Source organism: Anser anser, assembly GCF_964211835.1.
Source record: "Anser anser genome assembly, chromosome: 3".
In the NCBI taxonomy this organism is placed as follows: domain Eukaryota; kingdom Metazoa; phylum Chordata; class Aves; order Anseriformes; family Anatidae; genus Anser; species Anser anser.
In genome coordinates this window covers 32261043-32284582 of record NC_139722.1, presented here as the reverse complement: position 1 = coordinate 32284582, position 23540 = coordinate 32261043, and the positions used below count along the sequence as shown (strand labels likewise).

General features: G+C 37.9%; 1 protein-coding gene across 41 annotated transcripts in view; it reads right to left on the bottom strand.

Annotated features, from left to right (window-relative positions):
* RIMS1 (regulating synaptic membrane exocytosis 1) overlaps nucleotides 1–23540 on the bottom strand; it is a 317413-nt gene that overhangs the window by 150614 nt on the left and 143259 nt on the right. For 33 of the 41 annotated variants that reach the window (XM_083830868.1, XM_083830867.1, XM_083830840.1 and 30 more), the window contains one exon: nucleotides 21536–22407. In XM_083830868.1, the coding sequence (XP_083686994.1) occupies nucleotides 21536–22407 (872 nt within the window). Of the gene's footprint in view, nucleotides 1–7481; nucleotides 8163–21535; nucleotides 22408–23540 lie in introns of those variants that run through there. The other 8 variants (XM_083830849.1, XM_083830850.1, XM_083830869.1 and 5 more) reach the window with 7 other exon arrangements.

The following is a 23540-nucleotide window of genomic DNA, read 5'->3' as shown; positions in this document are numbered from 1 at the left end:
CCTCACAAAGCTGGTAAGTGTTAGAAATGACAGCCCTGTCTCTGTTGCAAAGCTGAAGCACTGCTTTGCTGAAACAGGCACAAAATATAAGAAAGTCTGTTATCCTGTGTGACCAGCCACGCTGATCTCCAAAGAGCCTTGAATACTAGAGATAAAACACCCTATGATGCTTCCCCAAATCCAGACTACCTACAGAGAGCAGTGATGTTCAGCAAAGAATGTGCTTCTGGTGCTTTGCTAAAATCCAGAGGCACCAGGTTTGCAGCAGTTACTTAAGACAAGAATCAGACAGTCTATTGATAAGATTCAGTCAGACTACATTAGGCACTTAATTGAGGCTAACGTTCAGCTGCTAATTAATAAAACAGTTCCAGCACATACCTGCGAAACTCAGACAATTATTTTCAGAGGCTGCATCTATAATTAAAGCACAAACTGGCTTCCAATATAGACAGTCTAGATCTCTCTAACACACACAGCAGCCATCTATGTATTTACCTTTGTGAACTTTCAGGCTCAAATACAGCATGAATTAAAGAGACAATAAAGCTCAAAGATGTGGAATAGTCCGCTAGTTTGTCTTTCACAGTTCCCATGGAACTGGATCACTATTTCATGGAAATGATCAATCGTTTCCCAGTGTAAAACCAACAGAAGCCACATATCAGACCACAGAAAGTTATAACAAATGTAAAGAAGCTCGGAACATCAACTTGACTGCCTTCCTGCTTCACAGCCTGAATTTTCATGAGTTAGAAGACCACTCTACTCACTCCTGATACACATTCAGCACACTGAGATTGCCGTCAAAAACACCTGGCTGCTGTCACAGATGTGATGCATCATATTGGTAAGCCAAGAGGACACTTCTAGCCCAAGGAAAAAAAAAAAAAAAAAGGAAAAAAATCCCATGAGGCTTCTCTTTGTATCACAACAGAAGAGTAATTGACTGAATAAATAACGTATGTTTAAGTCTCTATAGCCAAGGTGCTGACCAACCCTGTAATGAGAGAACACACAAATACTCGGCCTTGACATACAGCCCTCACATCTAAGCGTCAAGCAGACAACTCTGAAGCTACCTACTGCCTATTTATGCAGAAAGCTTCACAAAAATGCTCATTATCTCCTCAAATCAACTGAATTTAGATGCCTACAGATAAGAACTTAAATCCTTGCAGAAGGAGCTCTGTGTTTTACCATTTATGCAGTTCAAAGACAGACCGGCTCATGCAGCGCGTGGGAAGAATTCATCACATGACTGTGAAGTTTAGGTTTTAGTTTGTACAGAAAATATATACTTGCATTGGATATGAGTTCCCTTCTGGCACATGTCATCATCATCTCTCAATGCTGGCATACTCCAAAGATCCAGTAAAAACTAGTACTCCGTAGAAGTGACAATTCAGACATATCATAGTCATATCGGGAGTGCAGATCAGCCACATATGACTGTAACCCCTACAGCTCTCCACTCTAGAGCTAGCCCATCAACACGTTATTTAGGCATTGTAACTTAATGGTGAGATGTGAAATTGCTTTTTTGTATCTTCACTAAATTTTTGAGTAACTAAAAACAATTGAAAAAGGATCCATGGAGCTTTACCAAGCACTATGCTTTTAGATCTGAATAACCAACAGCCTCCAAACACTGAAAATAAATGTCCGTGCCTTACTTGTGTGTCTAGAAGATAAGGATATTTTATATTTTTTCCTCACACAGAATGAACACCATTTTATTTTGAAACAAAAAAAAATCTCTTTTAGAAGTGGCAATTATATTGTGAACACAGTGCAGACTGCAATGCTAATTGCTGTTTACGAACCTGAAACCTGGAAAAAATCTGGCAAGGAAGCACTGAACTAATGAAACAGTATTTTGTTTGTTAAGGATGCCAGTATTAAACTGAACCTAAACTGAAGGAAAAATCCACGTGACTTCTCCCTCAGTAACTATTGCAAAGTTGTTTATTTACAAGAACGGTGAGATCTCTGCATGTCTACAACTATTTTTATTTTTGTGTAAGAGTGATTTGTCAGTGGCTAATTACTGAATATTCTTGCAATATATTCTTGTTATCTGGGTGTACAGTGAATTTTCTGAACATTGACTAAAATATAATACATTTCTTATTCAGATATTCATTTTGCAACATATTTTTTTTTTACACATACACCCTTGAGCTCATTGTTGGCTCAAGCAGGTTTCTCAAAAGGTATACTAGCAGAAGACTGCCCAACACAATTGTATGTTCATAAGGTAGACCTCCTACCTCAATTACCCCAGTGTTGTTAGAAGTCATTACTAAGGTACCAAAACCAAAGGTTAAAAATCCTGACAACTGAAGCTTACAGCCAAAAATCACAACTTATCCAGTCAAGCAACAAATTGAGGATTAGTGAATGTTTCTAATTTAATTTGGACACCATAGGGAAGGACATAACTAAGAAGCTTTCCTAAGTTTCCTGAATCTCTAGGGAGTGTGCTTGTGAGCAGCATTGTGTTTAACAACATGATTTAGTTCCTTCAAACACCCACTCAAAGTATCAAGAGTAAAAGCATTATTAAAAATATTTTATTGATAGCAGATAAAGTGTTTAGCACTACCAAGAATTTCAAATCAGTAGGCAGACATTTTAATTGATTTTTGATACTGCAGTACCTAAAGATTCAAGAAAAAAATATTCAGGTCTAGCTCCAAGTCCTGATTTTACTGACTTTGATTACACTCTTTAGTGGTTGCTAATTCTGTAGATGGATAGATGGAAGGAGATCTCCTTTTTGAAATGTAGAGCTTCTTTGAATTCGTTTATTATTCCTATTTAATTCCAATTCAATATTGACACTGACTTGTTTTAACTGGATTATTTGAGTTCCTGTTTAGTATAATTAATACTACTCTAGCTTTGGCATGATCTCTAAAGGTAATACTTTCATTTTGGTCTCCTTTGGTATTTTTCCCCTGGCTATCTTAAAAAAGATCCAAATGAATATTTTCTATCTCAATATTTGTTAAAGCCTGATTTATGAAGAAATTATAATTCAAAATCCAAGCTGCAAATAAAGTCTCTTCAAGCTCCAGGATGTTTCACTTACATTGCCAGTAGTCATGAATTTTAACAAGGATAAGCCTATGAGAAAAAAGTAACACTGTGAAGCAGCAGCCTGTGCCTTACAAGTCCCATGAATATGATGAGGTATCAGTGCCCTAGAAGCACCTACTGCAAAAAAGGTAACCAAAAAGGGCTTTGTTCAAAGAGCCTTATCTGAACATTTTCTCCTACTGTGGGGAAGGAAGAAAGGTGTTTTTGCTCAGATACAAAAGATAATACATGCTGACAGAAACAACAGCATCTCAGAAAAAAAAACTTCCCATTATCCACTGGAAAGGGATCAGGAGAAAGACAGTAAGTCTATGAGTTTGTCATCCAGCATACACACACACACGCACATGTGCAGGAACATGAACAATCCTATAGACCTGCACAGGTCATTGGAGAAAAAAACAAGGAAATTACATTTCATAACCAAAGTTATGATTTCAGGATCATGGAAACTCAGGGAGACAATGAAAGAGAAAATCTGAGTTAAGCAAAAAAAAAAAAAAAGTGAAAGAAAAAAGAAAGAAAACAAAAAGTCTTAGTTGTCCTGAGCTTCTGGACTGTAGAAGGAAATAAAGCAGATTAAATTCTTTGGACCGTGATTAAAGACAAGTATTTCAGCAGTGCCATGATGGGGACCTACTCCAGAGCACCAAATTAGGAAGATGAGACTAGTGAGGTGGTTTTTTTTTTTTTTTTTGGTAAGCATTCATCATAATTCTTCATTGAACTATACCTGAAGGTAATGAGAGGGCTTAAAGGCTTCCCTTTCTCCTGTTCAGAGAACACTGCAGGAAGAATGTTTGCAATGCAAAGTCAGAGATCACTGACACCAGGTAACTTGCAGCTTTGCATCTCACCAATAGAGAGGAAATAGTTAAGAACGTTAAAGTGAATAAAATACATGATCCTTAAAAATGTAAGCAGGCTGAGAAGAAAAAAAAAAAAAGGAGGGGGGGGGAGGAAAAAAAAAGAGAAAATAAGGAAGTAGACATGATGACAAAAGGAGTCCAGGAATCACAGAATCAATCAAAGAAACAACATTAGCATCAGAAGGACAACCAGCCCAAAAGAGAGGAAAGAGAAATACAAAACTGACTAGCTAAGTTATGAATATTTCATTTTCTAGAAGGTGTACAGTCAGTGGAAAGGTACCTATTACTTACTAAGATAGTGATGCAGTACCAGGAAGCATACAATACAAAATCAGAAACATAATAAATTAAATACAAACAGGAAAGTAGGCAAGGACAATCGAGATCATTCTGGAAGTACTTAGTCCCTAGTACTTAGCATCTAGTACCTGGTACTTGCTGTTCTGGAAGAATATGGAAAGAATCCACTACCATTTGGCTTTACCAGCAAAAGACATGAAGAAGGTTAAGACTTTTTAGGTAACAGTTCTCCTAAAAAGAAACACAACTAAAATCATTAAAATCATAAGTTAACAATGTCTGTAGCATAAAAATTAGATTTAATGCCAAAGCAGGAAAAGGTCAGACTACCTGGATAAATTATATGTTAGGCTGATTCACTTCATCTTGGAGTACCTAACATCTGTCTGAAGCCAGGAATGTTTCCTAAGAAAATTCCTAAGAAATTTCCATAATTCCTAAGAATTAGTTTGGTATGTTCAATAAAACTGGGAAAGGGCAAAGACAACACGTATTTCTAAAGGAGAGAGGAGAGAAAGGAGGGCTAGAAATTATAGACCAGTCAATTCCTGGAAAAATACTCAAAAAAAAAAATCAGCCAACTAACCAAACAAACAAAAATACAAAAAGATAATAAGAAGAGAAGACAAGACACCTAAAATTGAACTGTCAATAACAAACTAACCCAACCGCATTTCCTACCACTGCATGATAGGGAAGAAACAGCAGTTTTCAAGTATCTTAATTGAACAGGTGTTTTTTTTTGTGAACATGTCATTTTAGTGTCACACCAGAAAAACTGTCTAAATAAAACTAGTTTAAGGTGAAAAGCTATTTAGAAAAGCATATTCTAAAAGGTTAAAATTAGTAATTAAAAAAAAAAAAGTACACATTAAGCAGTGTCTACCACGTTTGTCTGGGGTACATTAATAGTAAGCACTCACATTAACTCTCCTGAAAACAAACCAGGAACATATTAGGCTTGTAGGTGACAACCCCGGGGAGGAAAGACCTGTGACTCACAGAAGATCAGGACTGGACTTCAAAGCTATCCTGACAAACTGGAGAAAAGAGTTAGAAAAAAAGAAGATACAGTTCAGAGCAGACCCAGAAATATTGTCTCCGCAGCGCAGAAACAGGGAAAGGAACTCAGCCAGTTAAGGACCAGCTATGCAGAAGATGAGGTGGCAATAGGAGATGACGGCCTGCAGGTCTGGCCGCTGTGTGTAAGCTGCTAGCCTTGCACTTGGGGAGCTGGCTGCCTTGGCCAGAGGCCAGGCTCAGGGGCCTTGCCTACCACTTAGCTCCAAATACCAAATACATCTGCAGGTCAAGCTGGAGGAGACCCTAAGGTTTTGTTGCTGCTTGTTTGGTTGCTTTTGTTTTGCTCTGCACTGTAGTCTGTCTTCTGGGTACCTTTCACCTAGCTCATTACGGTGACCTTGATGACAGCTCAGTCTCTCCAGTTCTCTCCTTGCATCAAACAGTTACATTTTCAGAGATGAATATTTGGCTTAAATGAAGTGTAGCTATGAGGGAGAGATGAATGAGTTAAATTTAATAGCCAGTGAGACATAAAAGGTCTGGTTTAATGGTCCTTTATAATTCCTCAGTCTGTTACACAAACAAAAGCCAACCGGGTCCAAAACTGGGCCAGGGAACAAGGGCTTAGCCTGATTTTAAAATACCTTGTAGCTCCCCGGTTGCAGGCTGTTCCTGAGGCTGGAGACGTGCTGCTGTCCGCCCTGCCCGCAGCACAGCCCCACACCTCCAGCAGACAGGGTGTCACGGCTCGGGCTCCTCACTGCCAGCCCTGCTGCACCCACCTCATGCACTACTTATGCCAAGGTGTGCAGGAGGTCTTTGGGAGGCAGCTTGTGGCTGTCCACTTTGGGGTTTGTGAGTACCCCGAAGAAGAAACAGGGTTTTACCTTCTTTATGTAACTAAAGGTTATACAGTGTGAGAATCAGTGCAAGGCTTTGATCTTACCCAAAGATTTTCTCCAGCCTTATCCTTCAAACTACATGCACAGCTGGGGCTGACCTTGGTCTCTTCCCAAGCTCAGCAGCATCTTGTTCTGCTGATATCCCTGCTGCTGTTTCAGTCCCATCTCTGTTTTGGTTGCTCCTCAGCCCCATTTTCTCTAACGCATCTCCCCAGATTCTGCCCTCCGTACTCTTATTCTCCTCTAAACTGCCACAAGAAGTGAATTTCACAGACTGATTTTTTAATATGTGTTAAATAATACATCTCTAATATTTGAGAAGATAAAAAACTCCTTCCATGGCTTATTCCATCATACAATCTTTAGGATTCTCTCTTCTAGTGAAAAACCTACTTTACAAAAGTGACTTTTACAGGCACTGTTATTAACCATCTACACATAAGATTTTAAAGACCTCTGTTATTCTCAACACACTGCATAATCCCCAAGGAACTCTCAATCATTAATCCTTCCTCTCACCTTCCCCTGTGATCCTTAGTGATTTAGCTGAGAACCTTATTCCAAATACAGATTATTTAATTTTTCCAGAGCAGAGGCCTGAGATCCTTCACTGGTTCAGAAAGTGCAATGCATCAGTATGGTGGTGCAGAGATGATATACAAAATAACCATACATTTATGATAACCCATATATTATTACTATAACCATACTTGTAAATGCTAAACAAACAGAACAAGACAATGTACAGAATTCAATAATATTTTTCCCCAAATAATATGCACTAATAAAAGTAACAGACTCATATTCCAGACTGAACTTGCTAAAGCTGCTAACAGCACGATCCAGGGGGTCGAGGACACATCAATTACCTTCTGCCAAACAGAAATAAGACACCTGAATATTTCTTTCCTGAAGTAAATTTCTAAATTCTTTAACAGTGACTTCTCCAACATAGAAAATATTCATAAGGCAATCAAAATACTATTACTTTTCAGAAACACATTTTGATTTGTGCTTTCAAAATACACATTTTTGTTTATAAACTCATGCCACATAACATCACTAATGTCAAATTACGTTTGACACATGAGCTTTCAAAGTATAAACATAACTCAAATGCAGACTTATGAGCAAAATGGTTCCTTATACCCCGCTTAAGCTGTACATTTGCTACAATTAATAGTTTAAATTCAGAAGACTCATCATCACTCAAACTGTACATTAAAAAAAAAAAAACAACCATATCTAAAACCTCAGCACTGTATACCCACTTATTTACCTGTCCCTGAATGCAACGTATGGAGCAGAAACTGAAGAAACCCCGCAAACATAGCAGCATCAGCAAGAAAATGGTTAAAAAAGCACAACTGGCATTTAGTAGGTTGCTGAATTCCAGGCTGCAACTGTAGCAAAACTGAAATGCAATCAAAAATCCACTCCAGTGTGAAGGAAATGATTGGAGGGAAAAAGAGCAAAAAAAAAAAAAAAAAAAGTCCCTAAGGTCCTTGCGTCCTGATCCTAAGCCAAATTATTCTGCAGCATCAAACACTCGACACTGGTGACACCAAACAGGGCTACCAGAGCTCTTGTCATCCAAACAGATCTCTGCAGTGGAGTGCAAGCATCGATTACTGCGTTAGTTCAGAAACGCTCGCTGCAGCGACAGGGAGCTTCAGTCTCCAGAAACAGCTAATGATTTGAGGAGTCCAGAATTAACAATTCCTCAGGAAAAAAAAAAAAAAAAAAGCGCTCCTTCCTCTTCGGATAGAATAGGAAAGAAGTTTCTTCGTGTTTTAAAGCCAACGGTACACACAAGCTCAGTAATCAATAGCACTGCTGCAGTTTTTATTTATATGCAGCAGTGGTACGCTGAACAAGTTTTAATGAACTGCATAAATGAAGCAATCATGTAAAGCAAACGTGGCTGGTTTAAGTTATGTAAAACTTCCCGTGCTGCAGATTTACTCCTAGCACACTGAAAATATAATAGCCCATGAAAAGAAGTACTGTTTTTTGGTTTTTTTTTTACAAATTAACAGGATGTTTAAATACTTTTCTTACATAATGTATGCATGAAAAAAAAAAAGTTTTATATAATAAAAAATATATTATAAATAAATAACAGAAAACAGCATTTTGTATTCTAAATTATATAGTCAAAATAAAAGAGAATGCCTGAACATATATATCAGCGTATTGGGGAAAGACAGATGATTAGAGAATTACAGCTAATAAAATTTGCTAAAGAATTTGATCTAACCATATCTAAATCCTAAACCAATAAACTTATTTTCCTGGCAGAGACAGTTTTCCATGGTGAAGATACATGCTTCTCTGTAGCATACTTGGATACTGTAGACCTTAAAACAGGAAACCAAAAAAGCTAACTGTTTAGAAACCACCGTGGGGAAAACAAAACGCAACAAACCAACCTTTATAAAATTCTCTCCAAAGAGAAGCTTATAGGGGTTAAATGTAAATAATTAAGCTAATGAGTTTACAATTGTTTCATCCTTAATAATATATAGACCTATTAGTAAGAATGAAAATGCATTTTTAATCAAGTTGTTTCCCTCTAGTTCTGCATCAAAAGATCAAAGCCCAGATACTGAACACTGCCTTTCACACACACTCACCCCTGGCAAGCAGTCAACAGCAAAAGTGGCACAGAATTAGCAGAGACAGCACAGCTGTCTGCAGCTGCTTTTTCACTGACATGTCCTTGTTAGGAGATGATTCTTTGAAGGAAGACAATGGCCAGCCCAGAAAGATGTGCTTAAAGATGTGCTCCAAGAGAAGATGATCATCTGGGCATCTACTGGCCAGGGAACACATGCCCAGCTTTCCCCTAAAGCTGGAGAACATTTATTGCAAAAGGAACAAAACAGCCCCCATCTAACAGCCTTTCTGGCTGCCCCTAAGGCACATCTGACACTTTGAGACAAACCCTGATAGTTGGTTCATTTACTTTTACACCCACCAACAGTAGCAAGGCTACTGGAAACTAACTGGAAATTTGGTCATCGTGCCATTGTCCAAGTAAAAGTATCTAATTCAGTTATAGCATGCTTTTGACCTTTCCTTTGAATAACATTGCCTACGTAATCTCAGAAGGTTTTTACCTTTTTAAGTTATTTTACTTCCACAATCCTCTGACGCACATCATATTTCAGTTTCTTCATAATCTTCCTGCTAATAATTGTCTAGCTCTTAATCCATGTATGATAAAGTTTTAGAAATACAGCAGAATAAGATATTTACAAAATAATAAGAGATTGAACAATCCCCCACAGTTATCCAACCCTATGAGTTGTCAAGTTTCAAGAGGTCAAATTCCAAGCATTACATGTACTATTCAGCTTAATTCCTAGGTGGAAAAGCAGTTTTCCTCTAACCTGAAAGGTCTACAATACTTTTTGATAAAAGCTGAAAGCCAGAGAACGGTCTCAAGCCATTCAAGGATCACAGACATGCTTTATATTGGAAGTTATAGGAAAGGAGAGAAACAGCAGAAAGGATTCATCTTATGGTCTCTGGACTTTGAAGCCAAGTTACACTGGAGTAGAACTTCTAATGAAATTGCAGGAGTCTTAGATATAATATTAGGTATTGCATGCAACATTTCATGCCATAGCCCTGTCTGACCCACTTCAAAAGGTCCTGGCTATCGTGGGAGATTTACAGTGACTGGACAAGGCAAGAATCACACCTATCATAAGGGAGGCAAAAAAGTACCTGGAGAACTATGGACTGGGCAGGCTAACCTACTCTTGGGAAGGTCACGGAGCCAGTCCTTCTGGAAGACAGTCATGAGCACATGAAGGACAAGAAGGTTGACTGGGAACAACAGCCTTTTTACAAAGGCCTGACCAACCTTACTTCTTTCTTTGGTGAGATAAATCGATCTGCAGACAATGGGTAACAGCGTTGTTGTCTAACATAACTGTAGCAAGGCCTTCAACCAAGTCTCTCACTATATCCTTACTGCGTCAGAGAGACATGGGTTGGTTGGTGAACTACAAGGTGGGTGGAAAACCGACTGAACCACTTGATTCAAGAAATGATAGTCACAGGTATCAAGTTCAACAGGTGGCACGATGTTAGACATGTAAAGAAGTATCACAACAAAGATTTCTGGGGAGGAATCAAGGCTGTGCTTTGCTCGGTTAGCCATATTCCAGGCCACAAAATGCTCTCCTGGGATCACAGAAAACTTTTGTGTAACTTGGGATGCACTTTGGCTGTGCATCCATAATTAAACAAAATGGAGAAAATACACCTGCCTCTGATAGGCTTAGGTGCAGATTTTGACCGACACTGTGCTAATTAAAACACTTTTGTTCACTCCGTGCACTTCTGCAACAGAAGTGCACCTTCTTTTTTTAGTAAAGTATTGCCCAATGAAGAATACTGAGTTTTGTATTTGGGAAAATGCTTACAACTTTGTAAAGATAATTGTTGACTATTTAACATTTAAAACAGAAATTTCTTATATACAAATATATACATACACATCCAGAAGTGTTTTTGTGCCGTTTCTACATTTTACTTTTCAACAGATTGGCATAGCTTGGCCTGTCATTTCTCATAATTGCTGAGAAAATCACAGGCTAAGAAGTGACTGTGGTGAAAAAGACATACAGCTCCTAATTGAACGTCTGCCCTCAAACACAAGCTTGCTACAGCTCATCAATACTCCCTTCAATTCAGGCGTGAGCATATTCTGTTTATATTCTTGACCAGCTGGCAAGAAAGGCACCAAAGCAGAAATGATGTAGTCACATCAAGGGGGAGACGTACTGGTGCTAATAAGTTTGGCCTTTTATTTAGCTCGGGCTAAACCAATGTCATGCTATTGTTACTCCACAGCTTTTAGTTCAAACTCTGATCTGAACCAATTCAAGTGGAAGTGAAGGAACTTGGCACCTGCCCAGAAACATTTCATAAATTTCATAGATGCGGCAGCTTAGATCTTTGTTACCTAGCTTTCACCATCCAGTAATTTTGCAATATGTCTGAGTTCCTTACTCTATGGGAAAAAAAAAAAAAAAGAAAGAAAAAAAAAAAGCAGCATCTCCTCAGGATCATTTTCATAATCCTCCTACCCTCCTTGACTGAGGAGGATCTACTGATAATCAAGACACAGAAAATAAATGCTGCACTGTCAGATTTACAGAGTACTGTCTTCTGGACATCCTCTTGACCCTGGTATATAAAAAATAGACTGTGTGATGTATTTACTTTTCTTTGTGATAAAGGCAGTACTTAAATTAACTTCCAATATGTATAAAGGATCTGCTAGATAGTCTTTTTTAAAGTCAAAGGTCCTCTTAAGTGAACCCCAATTCAAACTGTTTGCTCAGCCATTAAATTGCTAACCAAAGCCAGATGCTTTCAGCAAAATGGTAACTGGTATGCAGACACCAACTTCCTAATTTACGGAGCAACAGTCTCGAAATACTCTTGATGTTCCCAACTTTAACTGTCATCCCTAGCTGTTGTTTTAAAGTCTCCACAGTGATAGATTTCTCCCAACTCTCATGCCCTACAGCATGGTGGACGTGGAAGATTTGCATTCAAAGTCTCCTCACTGCGTGGCACAGGATAAGCAGGGATGAAGTGTTGGGGTGACAAAGCTGCCTCTGAAAGCCATGCTCAGGTACAGGCTTGAGCTCACAGACCCGGATTGCTCAGATCAATTCAATGTTACTTCCTGCAGGAAGAGAAGTCAAGCAACCTGCACCTGAGTTTACCTGCCCAAGGAGGAACCACAGCAAAAGCCAGTATCATCAGCAAACTTGGGCTCCAACAAATATAGGAGATCCAAGCTATGATGATAGTGTCATTACTGCTTCTGACTGGAGTCAGCCACAGCAGCTTAACAGAATTCCTTAATACAATTCCTTTTTTTTTCCCCTTCCTGCCAACCTGTCCCTTTTTCCCTTTTTTCCCCCATTGCAAAACATAGCAAAAGTCAACGCGTGTTCTGAACTGATTCACGTACAGGCTGGGGCTGACAGGGTATACAGGCAGGGGTGAAAGACATCTAGGGATCACTGGTTCCTTCTATTACACCAGGTCAGGATGACTCTGACAACTTAACCTACATCCCCTCCTTTTCTTTCAGATTCCTCTCATATCCATTAATTCTAAAAATTTCAGATTGAAACCTACAAATTAGAGCTGTATGTAGTCTTGTGCTGATCTCATTTTGAAAGGCCTATGTCTATTGAATAGAATATTTTGCTGTTTTTGACATTTTATATACCATCCAAACAAAAAAAAATCCACACATTTAAAGGTAGGGCTTAGCACTGAGTATGTTGTTTGTTTAAGCATTTGTTTAATGTTTAAGCCAGAAAATTCGTTCCTGATCCTTATAACAATTTTCTAGGTCAAAGTAAGATTAGGCCCACCATAGTGCACACAGCTGACGTGCTGACAATAAGCCCTAAGTTAATACCATATTATTTGTTTTTTCTTGTTGCTGCTATTGTTTTAAAACAAGAAAAGGATCCTGATAGAGTAGAATTTTAAAGGAAACATTTGAAGAAAAGTCTAAATATAAATGATACATTTGTTTGTTAAAAAAAAAAAAAATGTTCTCCCTGGCAAAAATTAATGTCTTCTTAAGTGCCTCCTTTCAGTGGCTTGCAGGAACAGCCATTCCCTAAGACTGCTTTGGCAGTGAGATTTAGAACCGGATAACGGGAACAGATTAATCAACTTTTTGTACAGCTTGATCTGAAAGCATCTTGTCAGTGGACAAGAGCCCAGGGCAGCACAAGTGGATCTACTCCAAAGTGTCCATTCCCACTCCTGTCCCCTGGGAGCTGTTCTGCCCTCCCACAAACTCTGATCCAGCACTACTGCCAACTCCACGGGCCTGCCCCACAGGAGATAAGTAAACCTACCTGGGCATAGTGACAAGGCTCACTGCGTTTACATAAAAATTGGCAGAAACAGCAAATATCAGGAAGTTTTGAGAAGATATATCTATTCAAATTTAGGTTTATGAGTTGCTTTTGTGACACTTGGTTTCATCTGTAAGTGCAAATCACCCTTATCCCATATTTTACGTAAAGCCAGAGACCCTAGAGATCAAATCGCCTGGCATCTCAGGTGTTTGGATGTAAGCCTGCACCAGTTTGCTGTGGGAGAGCTCTGGAACGTGACGGTCAGGAAGCAGCATTAGACCTCTGAGTGACCCAAGGCTCTCTGGGGCACTGGAAAAAGCTGCTCACTGGCCCTCAACTCATGGCTCTGCTCGGTATTCACTGCCTGAGTCGAGGTGTTTGCTCATCTGACAGTTCAGGCGAGGATCGTGTGAACGCACAGCAGAGAGGTTAAAGTGAGCCAGCTCCAAAAAAAGCTCCATCCTTCCTACCCAAACCCAGGGGAGTCTCCATCCAGGTCATGCAATTCCCACCTGAGATGTGGGAGCAGGCTGAGGCAACCCAAAACTACGTCCAGCTGCTTCAGAACAGCATTTATCCTCCTCTGGTAACTGGAGGTTTTCCCTTTGCTAATAAGAGAGAAATTATTTCCATAGGGTGTGACAGGCAAAAGTTAAATTTGACAGCTCCATCTAGTGGCTTACTGAGCACCCTTTTAACGGTGCAGATTGTGTCGCCTAATGGGTTAAAACGAGCTGCTTATGGTGCTTGCTTTTCCTCTGAACAACACAAAAAATATACTCTTAGCACCCAGCATTTAAAAAAAAAATCCAAAAAATAAAATACAAACTTTATGAAAGTTTAATAAAGGTAGGCTAATAAAAGTAGGTAAAATATTTTTATGGTTTTTAGTTAATAGCTTATTTATTCTATTTAGCTAATAAACTTCAATAAGAATAACAAAGTTTTAGAAATTGTTAATTTGAATTTACATTTGAGGTAACAAATTCATATTTGAATTTCTATTTCTGGTGAAAAGGTATCTAAAATTGCATTTTCAGTAATTCTAAAAAATACAAAGAATTTGGGTACTTTAAAAAACAGATAAAACATCACTTCAGATTTGCTTTAAATAGATTTTTTTTCCAATAATGAGAATACTTGGTATTGAAACTCATATTGCAGAGGAAAGAATTACCAAACTGAGAACTAGGTTACAAAAGCTGGAAATTTAAATTTTGGAAGTGAATGCATACAACTAAATAACACATTTTAACATGAGTTAAAATTAGATAAATGTCATGTCATTTCTCCTTGCTGCATGTCTGGAAGTGTTTTATCTTAAGTTACACATGCAACTAAAAGGTAGCCAAGGAGTATAACCATTTTATTTTACTTATTTCTCTAATATACATAGTTCCCATAAGTAATACTATATATACATTGTTAGGACCTATATGCAATCAATAACTTTTAAGTAACAAAAGTTAAGGAAATACTGAAATTCCTTACCGACCTGCATTTAGAACTGAGAAACTCAAGAAACCCAAGCTAGCCTTGGCCCAAATGAAGTGCATGATGCCCATGGAGTTAAACTCTCTTTTCAGCCTGCTGTTCGAGCACCAATCCACCCCCCCTTCACAGGCCACATCTGCATTTGGAAAGTTTAGATGAGCTATGGTACCCCTGTATTTGCAAAATGGACCTTTCTTAACTTGCAAAATGGACCAAGTTAGACCTGGTCAAATTTGCATTTAAGGTATGGCAAAGCCACTGCTCACAAAAGTAAAGTATGCTGATAATTACTTTTCTAAAATATAAAATAATTTATCTACCTTCTTTCACAGGATTTTATTCTTCTCCAAAAAGGGAGACAGGTTCCCCATATGGGTAAAAAGGAGCACAGGTCTGGATTTCAGTTTGGGTTTCCGGATTTCATTTTCTGGATTTCAGGTCAGAGTTCAAGAAGTGTTTGGACAATGCTCTCAGACACATGATCTGATTTTCATTTTTATTTTTGGGGACTCTGAAGTTGGACTCAATGATCCTTGTGGGTCCCTTCCAGCTCGGATATTCTGTAACTCTGTGAATTTATGATTTCAGCCCCGAGACCTCTGAAATGCTGCACAGACCTTGCACAGCTGTGCAGCTTTGGCAGACACAGCTTGCTTCATTTTTCACTCTAGGCTCTTACATCAAAAGAGTAATAGCAAATCCTTACCTGCAGTCCCCATGAGCTTTATGGTATAGATAGAATATATGCATATACAAATTACACAGCAGACTTTTGTACAGCATAGCCTGGGGGAAAGGCTCTGGCTCTAACACACCACCACGTTTCAAGCCAGCTGAGTTGGACTGTAGTTCACTGCACAGCTGCATTTTGTGAAGTGCTCTGCAACTACAGTCAAGACAGACTTTTCAAAAGCTCTCAGTTCCCCTTAAAAAGTCCCTATAACCTGTGTCACCTACTGCTCCTCTTGTACCTTCCCCTTCCAGTGCAAGGTGAATGGTTTCTGGGGGGAAAAAAAAAATGGGGGCTGAATATTCCTGAGAATTGGTCTTCCATGTTAATAATAAAGAACAATAATGCATTTCCAAGTTCCAGAGATGCAAGAAAAAACTCAGGATTTAACAATTTGTAACATCTTTTTCTTCCATGTCCTCTGTTCCAGAGGAACAGAGCAGCAGTCACCCTCTCTCTTCTCTCCAGCTTCTTTTATCCCATTCAAAGCCCAGCTACATCTCAACCCCAATCTTTTCCACCGTTCCTTATATATCATGTTTTATAGACCTCTGCCATTCTCACTGCTCTTCTGCGGACTCCTCCAGCATGTTCATAACCCTCTTAAGGCAAACTAGCAGCAGTGCTTTAATACGATTTCAAAGGAGAATTTGGTCACACATCTGCTGTGACTCTGCCAGTTACGTGGTTACAGATCTCACTGAAGCATTGGATTTCCTGGCAACCACAGGTCTTTTTTTCCACTCATGTTCAGCTTATTTCATTTGCATATGCATGCATGCACTTTACCTAATTGCAAGTACACAGAACAGATTTCTTACTGCCCAGCACTAACTTAACAAGCACTTACTTATAACTCCATAAGCATTATAAATAATTTCAGTTACTAAAAAGTACTGAATATTAATAGCATTGAGTAAGACTAACGCTGACTAGATTTCTGAAACTGGAGCTAGATTATATTTTCATTAAAATCTGAACCAGATGTAGATTTGAATTATTTCACAAGGACTAGAACATAAATTGGAACTAATTTCTAAGAACTAACAATGGCCCTAGGAAGGGTATTTTATTTTATACGAAGTTAAAGCTCAGTCACAGTTCTAAACAAATTCAGCTCTCTTGAAACCTTCATTCCCAACTCTCCCGGTGAACAGATGTTAAAATATGCTAGCAGATGTTACAGTACGACTTGACTTGCCTACACTATAAATTTAGAATACCTACATGAAACCACTCAGCTAAGAATGTTTAAAGCCAGCCTCCTCTTCTCTACAGCCTCTTACTGACACTATCCTTCGGTCCATTTATACACCCCACTGCATGCCCTACTTCAGTTGCCAGCAGCATTACAGCACTGGAAGAAAGGGGCAGGGATTTGGTTTCTGCTCCCCTTCTTCTGGGAGCACCCCCAAGCACCAAGCCCCAGTGCAGATTTGCCAAGGCAAACTGAGTTTTGCTGAGGTTTTTACCATTTTGCCATCAGTATCTTGAGTATTAGGCATATTTCCAAGCCTTAACTGGGTGAACGACATACACATTAAGGCAAATAGGTATAATGAGCATGCAGAATGTAAAAGCATTAGCACATCTATTTACATGAAAGTAGATGAGCAGTTTTCAGCATCTCCTTACATGGCCCCAACCTCCAGAACTATTTCTTCTTCCACTTTCAAAGACTGCATGACAGAAGTTGAAAATACCTCTTGTAACTACTACTACTGGGATAAAAAGCTAAGTACAATTCTGTCTGGACACAAATCTACAAGTTCCACACAAATTCTTGTTTTCATAGTTGGAAGAAAATGTTTTTCTCCACAAATTTTCACCTAATCTAATTAGCACTCTTCGTTGGATGGCAGTAAGCAGAAGGTGTTCTCTGTTCTAAAGGGAGGTCTGGATTGCATTTGCAGTTTTTTGGTTTATGTTATTCTAGTAAGTCTTTGTAGTGACTGTAAATGTAATTCTTGCTTTCTAAGAGAGCTCCTTTTGCCTTCCCAGGATGGTGCTGTCACTGGAAACTCAGTCCACCTAATGCTCAACTATTACAGATTTTAGAATAAGGAGTCCTACAGCCTGTATTAATAAGAAGATGAAAATCATTAATCAGCAAACACTCATGATGTATTTTAAAGGGTAAAGTATTTTTTAAAAGGAAATTTGAGATGGCCTTTGGATACTGCTAAACAGTACTTTCTCTAAACTTACTCAAACATGGAAAAAGTGCTACATAAATTTTGGGGTCCTCCACCAAACAGACAAAATCCCATTGGATTTCCAAAGGCACTTATTTTTTGGAAGAAAAATATCTCCAGTGTTTATGACTTACTTTTAATAATTTTGAAGAGATATACATTAAATGGTTACAGTAAATAGCAAGTGATGTACTTGCTAAATTGCACTTTCAGAGGGTTCAGAAGACAGGCTAATGCACAGAATATTCTGTGGAGAACTAAAGTACTTAAACAAAAAACTGTGAAGTGCTTAGCAGATGTAAATAATTCAGTGAAGTAACATAAAGCAAAACACTCTCTCCACTGTCACATCCAACTAACCTCTAAAAGGAAAACCAAAACCTCTAGTTAACATGCATCAGGAAATAAATCTTACAGATGAGTTCCTAAATTATTTCATTTAATACCGTTTGTAAGTTATCTATTACCTATGTCTTGTAAGAAAACAACCAAAGACAATGGTGAACTGTATTGCACACTTGCCCAAATGGCATGTACTGACAAAAAAAAAAAAAAAAAAAAAAGAAAAAAACCTGGCTCTATTGTTGAAACTTAGTTCAGAGAGCTGTAAGCAGTTCGTATATTTCTAACTAATCCTATTTACTGCACATTTCATACACTTTTGATTTATTTCAGTTGATTTCTCAATAAATCAAGATTGTCCCAATATATATAAATATATTTATATATATATATATGTATATTGTTCCTATATATATATATATTTATATATTATATAATTATATCCCAAAATAGCAAGTCTTTAACAAGGTAGCCATTCCTCAGAGAGGGACTGGGCATCAGTTTAATGTTGGGTGGTGGTCTTGTGTTTGCATCTTTGGTGTGATTTGTTTTTTCCTTCACTTATTGAACTGCCTTTATCCTGACCTATGAGTTCTCACTGTTGCTCTTCCGTTCCTCTCCCCAATCCCACTGGGGTGGGAAGTGAGCAAATGGCTGGTGGGTGCTTAACTGCTGGCCCGGGTTAACCAACCACATTCATACAAAATGTTAATGCACTTATTTTCACATGATCACCTGAAAACTGAATTTAAGTGAATGGGAAAATTGAATTTCCCAGTGAACGGGGAAAAAAAAAAAAAAAAAAAACAGTGAAAGAACAACCATGACGACCACACCTAGTCATAAGAAAAGAAATAATGGGCATTTCCTGAACTCAGTAGTCTAGTGTTACATGAACTGGATGCATTACAGATTTGATCACTCATCCAGTCTGTTCATATTATAATATTTAAGAGAAAGCTAGCCTACGAGCATCTCATACAGCTAAGCAAATTTGTTTCAACCGAGTCTGCAACCTAGAAAAATGCAAAATAAAGATTTCTGTCATTTAAGAGTATGCAGCTAGTAATTCTCTTCACAACAGACTATTTGAGGTACCAAGAGGACTTCTGTATTATTATTTGTTTTTAATCACAACTGCTAAGGATTTGGCACCTGATCTATTATCAATTTAACCAGTTTTAGATGAGTTGCTCTCTGAAGGTGCTTCCCTTTCTTCACTGACTGAAGGTGAACGTAATTATCTATTTTGAAGCTTAGTTCTTTAAACATGTAGTGATTTGTAAGATTTTATATTAGTTTTCTTACAGATTCAGAACTGGTGCAAAAGGTGCACAACCATCTAGGTAACCACGATGCAAAGAAAAATAAAAAATTTTAAAAATTATCTACTTCATGTGTCTTTTTTGGCAATTGATTCTTCAACATTCTCAACCACCCTACCTATACCTTACATGTCTACATAACATCATTTTCGTTTAAAGAGGTGTGAGCTGTTTTCCATAGAAAACTTATATTTTAGATGTTCAGTAGAGAATTGAAAAGCTACAAAACACTGTTATATTAACCTCTGTAAGTCCATGATTATTACTCAGTTTCTGATTGTTTTTTATTGGCAGTCACTAAATGTGACTTAATTTTAAAATATTGGGTTTTATTGGTAAGGCTGTTCAAAATTCAAAAATTTATTTGCAATAATTCTATCTTTCTCACTCCATTTATATTACTTTGGCACCAGATTTCTGACTGAGCTGATATTTAGATGAGAGGATGGGTTCCAGACCCTGCTGGGCTTAGGTACTAAAGCACTACAACTACAGACCTGTGCAGTATCTCTCTCAAAGCACTTAAGGAATGGTGAGTGAAATTCTGCTTGGAATGATGCTGGTAAATCACAGGGGATGGGATTCTGATCTCAGTTAAAATAGGAGTACTTTTTAATACATTTTTTAAACACAACATCCTTTTACTTTGGCATTTTATCTTTTAAGGTATTGAAGGTTTTCTAAAAAATTTTCTTAGGTAATAAATTTTTCTGCCTTTCCATTTGTTCTTACAAAATACTGCATATTATATCAAGTATTGATGAAAATTTAATTCTAAAAATAAATAATTGGATATTTTACTACCAAAAATTGTATTCACATTGCCTAGCTCTTCTTCTGTACTACTTCAAAGGCTTTCCACTTTTTCCTTGTCATGGCTATCAAATGAATAGATGTTTTTCTGGAATTAATGTATTGTATACCAACATAAACACATATATATATATATATTCAGGTACCTCTGAGGGTCCCTTGATCAAACCCCTTTGCTTAAAATAGGGTCAACTAAACAGGTTGCTCAGGATCTTCTCTACTTAGATTTTGAGCATCTCTAAGGATGGAGACTCTACAAAATTTCTGACCACCTTTCAAAGTCAAAAAGGTTGTGGGGTTTGTTGTTTTTGGTTTGAAGTGGAATCTTGAACAAGATACCAGGGACATGGTCACCACCCTTCCTTAAAAATGAGCAGAAAAGCATGCTACCATATTTTGAATGGAAAAAAATGTGCTTAGGAAGTTAAACAGATATTCAGATGAGGTAGGAGATAAATGTTGTCTCCTTATATGCATACGTAGAGCTTCAGGGGATGTCAGGAGACTACAACATCAGATAAAGACAGACAGACAGATTAACATATCTGAATCAAAGACATGTCTGGAAACACTGCCAGGAAATAAAAGGTAATGCAGACAAGCCATTGGCATTCCGAGTATGAACACCTGCAAAAATCTTTCAAGTTACAAAACAGATAATTAAACTAAAGAGCTAAAAGCTACTTCCAAAGACAGATAAAGCATTCAGCTCAATGCAATGTCACTTACAGACAAGTTACAGTTGTAAGACAGTAATTTACCACACTCTTTCCTGGTGATGCTTATTTTATCTGCTCACCGTTCATGAATTTGATTAACTTCTTTGGCAAGAACAAAGGCTTTGTTTAAAAGCACAACGTCTACTACACTTACTCCTTACTGCTGAGTGTGTTACCATGAACAGATAAACTCAAGTAACAGAATGTAAACATACTTGTAAAGTTGGGAGTAAAGTCATCTCGACAATAGGTTAGGCAATTCTCATTTCTTTCTTGTATAACTCTCTTTGCCCCATGCCCTATCATTGTTAACAAAGGAAGAGATCTTTGATATTTTATTAATATAGTAAAAGTGTAGCACATCTTAAGACTGAGGTATTATGACTCTTTATAATGGTCTTAGATTGTTACAGAACTCATTTTCAATTTCCATTGATTCACAGAAAATTATTCTGCATTCAGACAAAAGGATGAAGCAATGACCAAGCATACCGATGTCATCAAGAGAATATACTAGAACTCAAAATCTTAACAGTTCTGGTGAAAGAGGGAAGAGAATGAGAAAAACTCAACAGTTCATGTTACTTTTAACCATTTTGTCCAAGAATGCAAAAGGAAACACTGCAAACCAAATGTGAACAAGTACGAGAGTTCTCAGCTGGAAAAAAAAAAGGGGGGGGGGGGGGAAGGAAGGAGAAACAAAGGGGTATGTTCAAAAATCAGGCAAAAGAGATTAAAATACAGATTTTTTTTCCCCAAAACCATGTCCATGTGCATAATATACATAAAGATCCTTACCTTTTTCACTGACACTTTCACTTTCTATCTCCACATCTTCACAGCTAGTATATTCTGGTGTTGATGCCCCTTCTTCCTCTGAGCTACTAACTGACATCTGCCTTTTCTTTCCGCCTCTTTTTGCTCTATGAGGCTTTGGAGGGGATGGCCGCACTGATTCCGACTGGTCAGAGCTAAGGGAATCATTCCTTAGCATGGTCTCCATTTTCTCCCGCTTTGCTTTTCGCATGAGAATAGCAGAGCTAGGATCAAGGCGGCTCTGTTTTTTAAAGGAATCGTGGTTCTTGTACTCTACGTGTTCTATAGGAACTGGACTATGCCTGGGAGTTGGTGGACTATGATTAGTTAATTGTTTAGAAACAGAAATTCTTACATCACCTGTTCTGTCTATAGAGTACGACCTCTGAGTTTCCACAAGAGATTTTCTGTCCTGAGTTCCCTGTAATTGTGAGCGTTTTCCTAAGTTATTCTCAGGTACCTCCGCTTCCTCCATTTCTGTGTGTGGCAAAGCTACATCGCTGTGTCTTCTCTCGTGCCGTGCTTTAGAAACTTTGGCATGCATGCGCATCTGCTGTTCCTCCGGATGGGGTTTTACAGGATATCTTGCCAGATTGGGGTCACTCCTGTATCGAGTATGATATTCATCTTCCTTCCTTTGTTTTTCATCATCAGGCACTTTGCCTTCCTCAAGTTTTTCTGGCAAGTCTGGATAGTCCTGTGACTTCCCTTTCTCCAGCCTTCTACTTTCGTGCCTTTCTTTACGTTCCCTGTCATCTGCTGGTCCTTCTTTTTGAACTGAGGATTTTGGCACACGCTTACGCTCACTCTTTACACCCTTGCCATTCTGGTCTGAAGCCAATAACGTCTTCTTCCTACAATGAAAAGGGTACAGTAATTTGAAGAATTTAAGGCACAACAGAAATACTTGTGTAAAATCCTGTAGTAAACAGATTATTAACTGATATAAGCCACAGCAAAATGTACAGAAAGGTACTTAATCCATTAATGAATCCTTTAATCTATTAATCCTATCAACAGTAGTTTTATTTTTCAATAGCAAACAATGTCTAGACTGAACTTTGATTAAAACAAGTCATGGACAGTCCAATTAATTAGTAAAATTACAAAGAATACAATGGATAAATGTGGATAAAAATAATTTACCCATACAATAAGCTAACGACTCAGAATTATTTTTGTAGTAACTGCAGCACTATGACAGAGTATTAAGAGTATGTTCTCCATTTTTCTGGCAGCAGTCATGAGAGGTGAGGGTTACAGACTACCCACATACACACTATTAACTTCAAGCACCCTGACACTATAAATATAAATATCACCAAATGGAATATCTCCCACAACAGCAGTACAAAATAGTAGTAGTAGTAGTTGTAGTAGTAGTAATAATAATAATAATCAAAAATGCAGGAGAATATATCCAGAAATAATAATACTTGATCTAGTTTGCTCTAACTTATCCAAACTCTAAAACAAAGTGCCCACTTCATAAGCATATAAAGAAAAGCAAACTGACTCTTTGAGATAAATTAATGGCATTCCTTTCTGTACCAACAAAACAAGATGAAAAATTTAACTTATTTCTCTATATAACCAAAGTCCAAAATAATGAATAATAAATCTGCATAAAAATCTCTTCTAATTATTCTTCCACTTTGGAAGAATAAACAAGACAAAGAATTGTAAAATCCATAAAATGTGTATATATATATTTTCCTTTCTCTCTCATCATTCCAATTGCCCTTGGAATATTCCAGTTCACAACTGAATCAATTGTTTTTGAAGAAGGCTGAACACAGCTATACACCAAAATTTGGATGAACCCACACCATGACAAAGCCACAAGGAGTGACTTTGTGGCACTGAATCTTCCCTTCCACATAGATACATCTTTGGATCACAGATTTTCACAGATGCAGATATCTGCAGACAGGTGGGACAGTCCAAGTTGGATGTGATCCAAGTTAAGCCCTTCTCCTTTTTCTTC